Consider the following 12,646-nt stretch of genomic DNA (forward strand, 5'->3'; position numbering starts at 1 on the left):
GCAATACCAAACTTGATGAGGCTAATCAGGTGCAACCAGACCATCTACCAGAAAAGATCCCAAATCCATGGTTTGGGAGCAGTAATTAGGGAGCTGGCTGTTGTGAGGTTACATGTCGATCTTAATCTGTAACCATCCTTGGGGGCTGAAAAAGACTGCTTCCCAATTTTTAACTGCTGGGATGTGAATTGCCAACAGAGCTGGATGGAACCTCTTGGGCCAATAAAGAATGGAATATACCTCCCACATGGCTCCTTTCCAGCAGGATCCACCTTGATGGTTTATGTATGTTGCGGCCTTTAGAGTTGCTGGACTGAACTTTGACTGGCCTTTGTTGGAGAATAAACTTTCCCTTGAATAGGGCTTTGGACATTGCCTGAAACTCTAGGATGTTGACTGGGAGAAACTCCTCGAAGTGTCCACCTACACTGAAAAAGAACGGGCTTGGCAATAGATCCTGGAAGGGTAGCGAGTAACTGGGGCAAACAACACATATAACCCAAGCGCCTGAGGTAATAAGCAGCAAGGTCTTATGAAAATGTAGTAGTCAGTCCCACATGGTGGAGGGTCCTAGGAAGGGCGTTCCCCATCAGGACACTGGTGCAGCAATTGGTTTGGGAGAAGGATGACAGGTTTACCATGACTGGTATCGCTATGACTTGGACATTTGAAGGAAGAGTGTGATAGGACTGGCCTTTCCCTATGGACAAAAGCAAAAACCTTTTGACCGTTGTTACGGTAGCCATGATCTTATCTGGTTCATGGCCCAAATAAAATCACCAGAGAAAGGTAAAGCTTCCAGAGCCTTTTTGGAGTCAGCTCTCCAAGTATGCCAGAGTGCAGGTCTTGCAGCTACTGCGGAAGCAGAGCCCTGTAAGACAGAAGGCCACTTCTATTGAACAGGCACTGGCCTCATGGATGAGCTCCACCCTAGAATGTAGTTGGGTAGAAGCAGCAGCTGCATTAAAATTCTCCATTTTCTTACCCATGGTGTCTTTAAGAGACATTGTGTTGGAGGAGATTGGTAGAGATGTGGTTGTAACCAAACTGGCAACATGGGCATATATCAGCCCTATACAGATAATAAAATAATTCTAAACTTGGACACCATAAAACGTTTGTTAAGATGTCTACATACATTACATTGTAAAGAAAACAACAACAACATTACAATGGGTAGGAAATGGAGTTTACAGGGAAAGGTTTTTCTCCCTCTCTGGCCAATTGACCAGTGTATTTGTCCCACTCAATAAAAAGCCCACCCTGTTACAACCATCTTTCCTGGTTGTCTAGTGGGATTGCATTGACTACCGGGACCCCATTTGCTAGCACTACTGGTCGCCTCAAAGAAGCGACTCCCTGCAAGCAGAAAAAGCCTTATCTGGGCTCCGGTACAGGTGTGTATCGATGCTGGCTAGTAATAGGGGCATCTATGACATTGACCCTCTGTCCACTCTGTCTAAAATATATTAAACTAAAGAAGAAAAGAGGCTGCCTAGCAGTCCCCCAAAAGTGTCCCCACTCCCGAGGCACCAAACTAAAACCATCTGAGGGGGCCGGTGTATACAGAGCAATTGATTTGCTCTGTAAAGTCTAATGACAGCCGCTATTCATGTGTAGGTAGTAGCTAAAAAAACAACTTTTATATGCATAAAAACCAACAAAAAAAGTTTCCATTCAAGGCCATACAGGTTTCAGTAAAAGCCTGATATTCCACTGCAGCTCTCTACCAACTTCTATACATGTAGCTACAACAGAATCTTATGGTACCTGTAAAGAAACCTGTTGCAGAGGAAGACAAGATGATTGAGAGGCTCAAGTATAAACATCCCTGTGATTTCATGCATATTATTTATTATCAGTTTCTTATATAGAGAATTTGAACATTCACATCAGTCCCTGCCCCAGTGGAGCTTACAATCTATAGTCCCTACCACATGTACACACACACACATTCTCTGGGTTAATTTTGTTGGAAGCCAATTAACCTACCAGTATATTTTTTGGATTCTGGGAGGAATCCGGAGTACCCGGAGGAAACCAACGCAAACAGCGGGAGAATATACAAACTCCACAAAGTTAGGGCCATAATGGGAATCAAACCCATGACCTCGGTGCTGGGAGGCAGTAATGCTAACCATCACACCCTCCATGCTGCCTAATACATCTCCTTTAATCTAATCTTAATCAATGTCAAATGACAGCTTTACTTTCACTTTAAAGGGAATGCAAAATGGAAATATAAAATACTAGTAAGCCTGCTCGAAGCAAAAGCTTCGAAAGCTAGTCTGCTAACTTCTGTGTTTGTGCATGTGTGAGAAAGGTGTAGTTTCACTCTCTGCCAGCAGAGAGCAGTGTTTCAGAGACTCACGGACACTAAACATACATACTATACATATATATATATATATATATATATACATATATATATATACATATATATATACATATATATATATATATATATATACATATATATATATACATATATATATATATATATATATATATATATATATATATATATATATATATATATATATATATATATATATATATATATATATATATATATATATATATATTCTAAACATCAGTTGGCTTACACCGAATATCTGCAGAACAACACTGTGCATGCATACAGCAGAACAGGGCAGAATACAAAACGTAGGTGGACTGCTGCCTCATTTTATTTATTTACAGTCTTATATAGCGGAGCATATTCCATTGCGATTTACAATTGTAAATAGTGATTTAACAAACTTGGTAGAAACAAATCGACATAGAGGTGGGAGGGCCCTGCGCGCAAGTTTACAATCTATAAGGTTATATAAGGATATAGTTCCATAATATGGCAGTCCCACAATGTTACAAGACAGTCCTGATGGAATGCAATTAGATATGAATGCTACTGGAGGTTGTGTGGGGGATCCTGAATATGAAAAGCTTGCTTGAAGAGGTGAGTTTTCAGGGAACGCTACAAAAGTTTGGAGGCTACAGGAGAGTCTTAATGTGCGTGGAAGGGCATTCCATAGAAACATAGAATGTGACGTCAGATAAGAACCACTTGGCCCATCTAGTCTGCCCCTTTTTTTTAAACATGTTACCTCAAACCATATTTGAGCCTTATTTTTTTGTAAGGATATCAATATGCTTATCCCAAGCATGTTTAAATTGTACTACTGTATTTGCGTCTACTACCTCTGTTGGGAGGCTATTCCACTTATCTACTACTCTTTCTGTGAAAAAATTATTCCTCACATTTCCCCTGAATCTTCCTCCCTCTAGTTTCAGTGCATGTCCTCGTGTTCTGTTGCTCCTCTTCCTGTGAAGAATGTCTCCCACCTGTACCTTGTTAAAGCCCTTGATATATTTGAAAGTTTCTATCATGTCCCCCCTTTCCCTTCTCTGCTCTAAAGTATACATATTAAGATCTTTTATTCTTTCCTGGTACGTTTTGTGATGCCCGACACAAATCCTGCAAGTGTAAGCGGGAGCAAGTAATGAGTGTGGATGAGAGACGCAGATGTGCAGAGCAGAGAGGTCGGGTCATTCTCTTATAAATGAAATAAAAAGCCATTCCTATGAACCAAGTCTAGCTTACTCCAATGCTCTACAACACTACATATCGATTCTGACGTTACACTGGTTAAGCTTGTGAAGAACATGTTTAAGTAACTCAAAAATATCATGTCAGCCAAACAAGATTACATGCTTGAGCGCTCTCCAATCTGCCAGGGATAGGAAATGCCCGATGCTCCCAGGAAGGCTGCTAATTATAATATACAGTCACATGTTCTGCAGGCAGAAGTTAACCCACAATCCACGCTGTTTGTGTTTCTGGGATTCAGAATTGAATTTACCATCAAAATTACCAAAGAGGTTTACCCTCTCTAAGTTTAACCAACCACATCTATTAACAAGCTACAGTAAAGCGATCAGAACAAAAAAATACACATGTCCTACTCTGTGCCTGTGTGCACACTAATAAAGTATGTGCATTCTGTATGGAAGAACAGGTGTGCAAATTGTCACAAGAGAAAGAGCTGGAAAACTAGGGCACAAAGAATTTTTCTTTAAATAAACTGCATTATTCCAGGCACAATAGGATTCTAACCTGACCAACAAAAAAAAATTCAATTGTTATCTTGTAGCACGTTCCTGACTAAATTATGCGAAGCCATTTCAACCCTCACTAGTTCTCGCCTTTGTTGTACTGTGTATTAAATACATGGTCAGCGTGTTGACAAGGTTAGGGTTCTGTTGAGTTGAGGATTACATTCAAAGTGAGAGTAAAATGAAATTGTGGGAATTCATAATTGCAACATTATGCAAATGTGTCAACATTCAGGTGCAGGGGTCTGTTTAGGGAATGTCAGCAGAATATTATTTAGATGGTTTTAGTGAGTTACAAGAGAACCAAAATCAACTGCAAATTCCTAAAAAAAAAACAGAAAAATTAGAAGAATTCACTTTCAAGTCATTCACAAAAATCTGCAAACCACATGTTACTGGGTGAGGACATTGCTGCTTCACACATTGTAGCTGAGAATACTTAAGAGAAGTGTAAACACAACATCTTGTTTGTATTTGTGGCTCATACACCACATCCACATTTGCTTGTTCCCCTAAGTCTGTTGGAAACCTATAAAGAGTGTTTAAATACAATGAATGGGGGATATCCAGTTAGTTTCTGAAAAGTATTTACAAAGTGAACAGTACATTTTTTTCAAAGTATTCGCCAGAGGAGTCTATGGGAAGTTGCATGCGCTCAAACCACTTGGTGAAGAAGCTAGACCTGTCTGAAGCCGGTATTTCTTCTATATGCTGGATGAAGGTCTCCACAACAACTTTCCGTGATCCAAAACTAATCCTATGCATCAAAAGCTTGATTTGAGGGAACACAAATAAGTTGCAGAGGGCCAGGTCTCGACTGTGCAACAGATGGCCAAGTTCCCGTATGGATTCATGGGCCGGAAAATTCACTACTTTCCTGGACTTGTGGGTAGGTGAGTTGTCCTGATGGAAAATGGCACCATGGAAATTCTTAAAATTCTTAAGCGGCACATGGAAATGGGCTTCCAGAACTTGTTGAAGACACTGGTTGGTGTAGCAATCCCCAGCAGCGGTGCACTGCTGCACGAGTGGTACGATAGCTACATGACCAGTCGTGGCCAGAAAAACAGCACCACATGCTTGGCCACACTGAGCTCATGTCACTGGGTTAACGGTTGTATGATCTATGGGTCAAAACTATAGATCCAGGATTCAGCACTACTGATGATCTTTCCGACAGAGTTTGAGTGACGGTCATCAAACCTGGCCAGCATGTTGCAGCACCAAGTCACACGAGCCTCCTTTTACTCTTGAATCACATTATGGGGCACCCACCATGCAGAAACTTTGCTCATGGCCAAGCTTTCAGCATAGAAACGCCCAGGAAACATTGGGCTTCCTCTGGGTGCGTCCTGTGCCCGCCGCCTCCAGCCCACACTGCTCTGTTCGAAACAGCCTGTACATGCGCATAAATGTTTATGCACATGTGCAGAGGCAAAACATTGCACGGGGGAACGTGCAGATCAGAATGCCCTCCATTGTATGGAGGGAGGGAGAGAGACTGTAGATATGGTTTACAAATTCTAAAATTAAACACTTAAATTAGAAATGAGGTAATTTCCTAACAATACTTTCAATTAAGATAATATACATTACAATTCCATATAAATGTTCATATATTATTGCTGAAATTAATTTTAAACCCCCATACCATTAGATTTAACTTCTTAAAATCACATCTTTAAATTTCGCAAATCTAATCTTTATCAGATTGATAAAAAAATTTTTGGTACTCTTTACCTAGAAGGGCGCCCGTCGCGGGCATCGCGGGTACATTTATGTATGGCCGCGACGCGACCGACGCGATGCCCGCGATTTCCCATTGAAACCAATGTTAAACATGGAAATCGTGTCGGTCGCGGCCGGCCATAAATGTACCCGCGATGCCCGCGACGCGATGCTCACGATTTCCCATAGGAATCAATGTTAAAAGCCGCGATGGACCCGATTTTACTGTTAAATGGCTCAATCCACCCGATTTGGCCATAGGAATCAATGTTAAATGGGCCACAGAGCCCATTAACCCTTAAATGTCCCCCCAAATTTTTAACGCCACCCCACGATCCACGCCAACCCGAAGCGTGGCGAGCGCAGCGAGCCCCCGAGGGGCGGCGGTACGCGTCCTCCGACCTTTTCATGCCCTACTATCCACTAGGGCAGGTATGTCCAAAGTCAGGCCCGGGGGCCAATTGCGGCCCGTGCTGTAATTTCAAGTGGCCCGCAGCCTCCAGCTGGAAGCGGGCAGAGCATCAGATGTGGGAAGCACAGCACAGGACACTAAAGGTGGGGCCCCGGCGAGCGCACCTTTACCTTGCTGTCTGCTGCAGTGAGGAGGTGCCGGCCACCACAGTCAGATGTGTTTGGCGCCCTACCCCTGCTGCTGCAATCGTATATCCCCCTACTCCACAATCACAGTGACAGCAGTGTTTGGGGAGGGGGGGCAGCAAGGGTGAATCTTGCTCCTGTAAGCCCAAGCATCTCCTGTCCTTGCAGTGCCTGCTTTGCCTCTCCTTCCTCTGGGTCACACAGAGGGCTGGGAAACATACAGCGAAGGGAGGGGCAGAGTGGGGGACATTTAGTGAAGGAGGGTCAGGCTGGTGGACATACAGTGAATGGAGGCAGTGATGGCCATTCAGAGAAGGGGAGCAGGGGCAGGCTGGGGGACATACAGTGAATGGGGGTAGGGTGGGGTACATAGTGAATGGGGGTCATACAGTGAAGGAGGGTCAGGCTGGTGGACATACAGTGAATGGCGGCAGTGATGGCCATTCAGAGAAGGGGAGCAGGGGCAGGCTGGGGGACATACAGTGAGTGGGGGTCATACAGTGAAGGAGGGTCAGGCTTGGGGACATACAAAGAATGGAGGCACTGATGGACATTAAGAGAAGGGGGGGCAGGCTGGGGGACAGAGTGAATGGGTGCAGAGTGGAGAACATACAGTGAATGGGGGGACATACAGTGAAGGAGGGGCAGGCTGGGGGACATACAGTTAATGGGGGCAGGCTGGGGGACCATTCTGATGTGATTAATGATTCAAAGAATGTCAGACTGAATGGTCGGCCCCCACACATTTACACTTCACCAAATCTGGCCCTCGTCGCAAAAAGTTTGGACACCCCTGCACTAGGGCGTGGTGTGAGAATATAATAGTGTGGCGAGCGCAGCGAGCCACCGCGCCCGAAGCGTGGCGAGCGCAGCGAGCCCCGCGCGGGGACGCGGATACCTTCACAGTTATGCGCGTCCCCTCGCGGGCTTCACAGGTGTCCGTGGCGAGGCGGACACCTGTGAAGCCCGCGAGGGGACGCGTCTACCTGTGAAGGTATCCGCGTCCCCTCGCGGGGCACGCTGCGCTCGCCACGCTTCGGGCTCGGTGGCTCGCTGCGCTCGCCACACTATTATATTCTCACTCCACGCCCTAGTGGATAGTAGGGCATGAAAAGGTCGGAGGACGCGGGCTCGCTGCGCTCGCCACGCTTTGGGTTCGCGTGGATCGTGGGGTGGCGTTAAAAATTGGGGGGGACATTTAAGGGTTAATTTGCACTATTTGGCCCCAAATCGGGTCCATTGAGCCATTTAACAGTAAAATCGCGGTCAATCTGCCGTTTTAACATTGTTCCCTATGGGAAAATCGCGGTGATCGCGGTCATCGCGGTCATCCCGATTTACCCGCGATGACCGCGATTTTTACCCCCGACGACCGCGATTTCAATCGCTGGCGCCCTTCTAGGTAAAGAGTACCAAATTTTTTTACATTTTACCACACACATTAGACTGCTTCAAACATAACATTCACTCTTATTGTAATGCTGCCCACACACTTGTGAGATACTGCATGCAATCATTTGATTTCGACCACATCTGGCCGATAAATCGAATGATTGTATGCACAAAATGTATACCATTTGACGCGATGCGCAGGCACGCTGGTCGAATGTCAGGTCTCAAGGTCTTATGTGCTGCACATATTTATCAAATTGCAGGAGCAATCACATGTGGTTTTTAACCACATGCGATGTTCGAATGCAATCCGCTAATGGGGGGCGGAGCCCTCTTCCAGCACCCGATGTGCCATCTCAAGATGGCATGCGACATCGAGTGCTGTAAAGGGGGCACTTTAGCACCACAAAATGCGATCGGGTTTGATGGACATCGCACTTCGATGTTGCATCGAATCCGATCGCAAAAGTGTATGGGCAGCATAAGGAAAGAATTCTTTTTTCCCCAACACAGGTTCTCTGGAAGAATCCTCTAGAGCAGGCCTGGCCAACCTGTGGCCCTCCAGATGTTGTCAAACTACAAATCCCATCATGCCTCGCCACAGTTTTGCTATAAGGGAGTGTTAAAACTGTGGCAATGCATGCTGGGATTTGTAGTTTCCCAACATCCGGAGAGCCACAGGTTGGCCTGTCCTGCTCTAAAGTTAAAGAAAACATATGTAGCTAGAGTTCAGCATGATATGGCCAGTGGTTGATCTATTCAAGGTCACAAATAGTGAAGTATTTCACCTTAGATATGGGTCTAAATATCACAAAAAAAAAAAATATGAATGGCAAAAGGTAGGTAAAAACAACAGGCATCAATTGACCTAAACCGTATCCTAGAAGTGTAGATAAAAGCAGCGTACCATCTACACAATGTAATATCTTCTAAAATACAGTACAAACACAGGTTACAAAGCATCACAGAGATAGGTATACAAGATTTAGTCTACGCACAATAAAGTCGTAAGAAAATACATTACATACCATGAAAAAATAATGGTGTTGCAGAATTTGTATTTCTAGACATTATGCAGTGATCTCATCGCAACAGGTTTCAGGAGTATGCACTACCAGCGCCATTGCTACACTACCTGGGCCTGCTAACTGTAGTTGTTATTTGGTGAACATTAATAAGTGTGCGATAAATATAAAGACTGGTAAAAAATTATAGAATGAATGTGTACATACAGGTATGTCCTCATCAATTATTGCTGCAGTGGTCCAAATAGCCCATCTAGTCGCAACAGGGTCATGTGACGGGTGTCTTTTTTGCAGAAAAATGCATCTTTGTCACAACTCAACATTAATAGGATGCACATAAAGTGCTACAATGTAGCAATTGCAGATATTTTCCAATACGAGTTCCGTTGTGCTCCATATACAAAACCAGACACAAACAAAGTATCATTGTCATACCATATTAATCAGCATAGTGTCCTGGTGCACCCTAGCTGCATTGCGACTAAGACGCATTTACATCCAAAACAAGAAATCTAATGTTAGAGATGCACAAGACTTGGTGGTTTAGTTGTGCCAGGCATCTCACGCTGCATGTAATGTTGAGGCTGAATGTACGATGAACATTTGTACATATCAAAAGTCTTACAGCCATGGTGCATTTTTTACTTGTATTTTTCTTTAATGTACAGTGCTTGTACAAACATTATAAGGCCAGTCTAGATTGCCAAGGTGTATATACGGTATGCATTCATGTCTAGGCCACAAGAAAAAAGTGGTGTGAATTTGTTCTGCAACAAATCAAAAATAAGTTCATATTCTTTCCATAATGAAGATCAGTTATGACACACATCGATTACGGTGAGAAAAAAAAACAATCCGGCATTATTCCAGAAATATGGCTTCTCTACTAGACATCCCTTGCTTACCTGAACACATGTTGCCATTTGCCCACACACACACATCCCTCCTGAATAAATTAAATTATCAGGGATACTACAGTGATCTTACCTTGGGACAGCTTTCTTCAAGTGTTTCTCCCTCATTCGTCTGCATGGGAAAGAAAATTGGTGTGCAAATCGGTGCAGAATCACGCGCAGGTATTGTCTGCTCGCAGAAAAAAAAGAAACAATGAGTTACCACCTGTACATTAGCCAGGTGCACATGTTTGCGTATGGGACCCATTTATTATTTAATATTAGTGTCTATATCCCCGAAAGCACACGTTTTTAGCTGCAAATATTAAGTATATTCTCTCCTGAATGTATCAGGAGGGTCTGATCCTGCTGCTCCCATAGGGGGCATGCAAAGCTGGCAGATGTATCAACATTGGGCATCATTGCTTCAGGTCCCCGGGTTACTGCCACTCTAAATGGCGGTAGCCCATTGTAGCCTATGCTATGGTAGCACCATTGTCGCCCCAGCGAGGGGTCAGCATCACGGACTAAAGGTGCCCATACACGTTACAATTATTGTATACAATATTGTATACAATATTGCATCTCATCCGATCTGGGTTATCAAATGAGATGAGATCTAGTACAAAAAGTACGTGCTGCACATACTTTTTGTACTAGATCTCATCTCATTTGATGTCATCGCAAAACCGAGATCGGATGAGATGCGATATTGTATACGATATTGTATACAATAATTGTAACGTGTATGGGCACCTTTACAGACCCACAGCACCTGGCTGAGCACATTGCAGGGACAGAGGGATGATACATTCCCTTGATAGGATTGCATATTACAATGCAATCCTGGGTGGTAATATTTCGCCCAGATCACATTGTATATGTGATCCTTAATAAGTGGGTCCCTATATGTTTTATAGAAATGGGATCACTTTTACACAGTGAGTGTTAACATATTACATCTTCACCAGTGACAAATTATGTATATTTTATTAACAAATAAACTAAGCAACTTAATAACATATATAACATTAAAATAGGTCTAATAGACGGTAGTTGCAGTAACAGATAATCTTACATTGATAGATACCATTAATATACATATATAATAATGGCCGACAAGACGGACATGCTACTACTGTAAGTGGAAGCACTGAATGACAGTATTACAAAGTGCTTACAATGCAGAACATGACTTTCTGCTAATTCATAGTCACGTATCAATATAAACATAAGCTTAGACTACAGCAGGCCACACCTGAGACAAGTGACAATTCAGTTCTAGCTCAATTAAGCAGTGCATTAATTATTATACAGCATGGATAACAATATGTAGCTAGCACAGTGCTACACTGAATGGTTTTGCTGATGCGCATGGAGGAGTGTGATTGCGTGATCATACCTTTCACCAGCTCTGTGTGTGACAACAGCAAGCAAGGTGATGAATCCTGGGCACAGTCAGCGTACAGAGTAAGAGACAAAAGCCCTGCGGACAGAAAGAAAAACGAGAGCTAAGCAATGTTACAGAATCAGACCCCTGACCTAGGAGATTTGGCAGGATGGCCTAAAAGATGCTGATAAAGGATGAGGCAGAGAATAATGCAAACACAAGTTATGAAAGTGTAACACGATGGATTCTATAATGGCCTATAGAATAAATGAACAAAATCTCCAAGAAATATTATTTAGGTAGCAGTGTCACCTGCGGCCTGGGCTAGGCACACTGTACCATCTCTTCCAGTATAGAGGGGAATTTATTTCTCCACATTGCACCCTACCAGCATAGCCAGTTTTCCATCACAATCCAATTCAATGTGATGGGTGCTATGTGCCTTTCCGGAATGGCACACTGTGCTCATTGACATTGCAAATTTTCCCCTCACATGTATTAGGGGGGGATTCCAAGCAATGGACCATCAGGAAAAGGGCATCACAATGTTTTTCTTAAATAATGACACAATGTACTACCTCAGAATGGCATATCAGGCCCATGGCACCTCTATAGGTTATGGGGGACCTTTCAATGCTGGAACTGCTATAAATGGCTTATTCATGCACAGAGGGCCATCGTAACATCACTTTACACAGAATTACCCCCATAATGGATTATCTATAGCAAACATTAATCTGACCAAGAACGCAGCCCAGTTCCTGTGACCTGCATCAGCGAAAAGCTGCTATATCCCCATATGCACAGACATAATGATGTAGGCAGAGAGCGGAGCATGCACTGGAGGGAGGCTAGGTGCAGTTATGGGTGCTGCACAATCATAGTAATACCCAGGGGGCCATAATACATCACACCAGAACGGGGTAACTCCTTCTCTGAGACCCAGAATCCTCAAGCTCCCCACAAACACACAAGCCTGAGGCCCCGGCCGCACACAGCACCTCTCACACAGCCCCGCTGACCCGGAGCATCCACCTGACGTCTCCAGAAGCTTCTGCATCCCACTGCCCCCAGCTACCCTGTCATCCTCTCACCGCCGGTATCCCGGTAACTCCCACCTCCGCCAGCTCCGCTCTCCCCTGCCTGCCAGACTGCACCACAACCCGCTCCGCCTCCTGGCAGCAACACCACAACATGACTCGCCGCAGCACGCCCCCTCCGCTTCTGCAATTGGTCGAGAGTTTCACTTACCGCAGCAGAGATTGGCTGCACTAGCTGTCACTTGCCTAGACTCGCTTCGCCATTCGTCCTGGCGCCTTATTGGGCGCACTGTGATCTACCCTTAGGAGAGTCGCTCCGGCCGCCTTCCGAACGTCATTACGTCAGCGCGCCCAAGGCCGTCCGTTCCAAGCCTCGTTCTGTGTTGTTATTGCGGGAATTGAGTCATCTCATCATTTCTCAGTTGAGTTTTGCTTGTTGCCAGCCAGTCGCCTCCAGATTGAAAG

At 44.3% G+C, this 12,646-nt stretch overlaps 1 protein-coding gene across 3 annotated transcripts in view; it reads right to left on the reverse strand.

Annotated features, from left to right (window-relative positions):
- Positions 1-12,340, reverse strand: part of TNRC6B (trinucleotide repeat containing adaptor 6B) — a 125,575-nt gene extending 113,235 nt beyond the window's left edge. For 2 of the 3 annotated variants that reach the window (XM_083156122.1, XM_083156120.1), the window contains exons 1-3: positions 12,236-12,340; positions 11,154-11,237; positions 9,846-9,941 (exon numbers count right to left, since the gene is read on the reverse strand). In XM_083156122.1, coding sequence (XP_083012248.1) covers positions 9,846-9,880 — 35 coding nt within the window. In that variant the 5' untranslated portion in view covers positions 9,881-9,941; positions 11,154-11,237; positions 12,236-12,340. The remainder of the gene's footprint in view (positions 1-9,845; positions 9,942-11,153; positions 11,238-12,235) is intronic. The other variant, XM_083156121.1, reaches the window with a different exon arrangement.
- Between the last annotated feature and the right edge of the window lie 306 nt (positions 12,341-12,646).

The sequence above is a fragment of the Crinia signifera genome, chromosome 8 (genome assembly GCF_055691185.1).
Source record: "Crinia signifera chromosome 8, ASM5569118v1, whole genome shotgun sequence".
In the NCBI taxonomy this organism is placed as follows: Eukaryota; Metazoa; Chordata; class Amphibia; order Anura; family Myobatrachidae; genus Crinia; species Crinia signifera.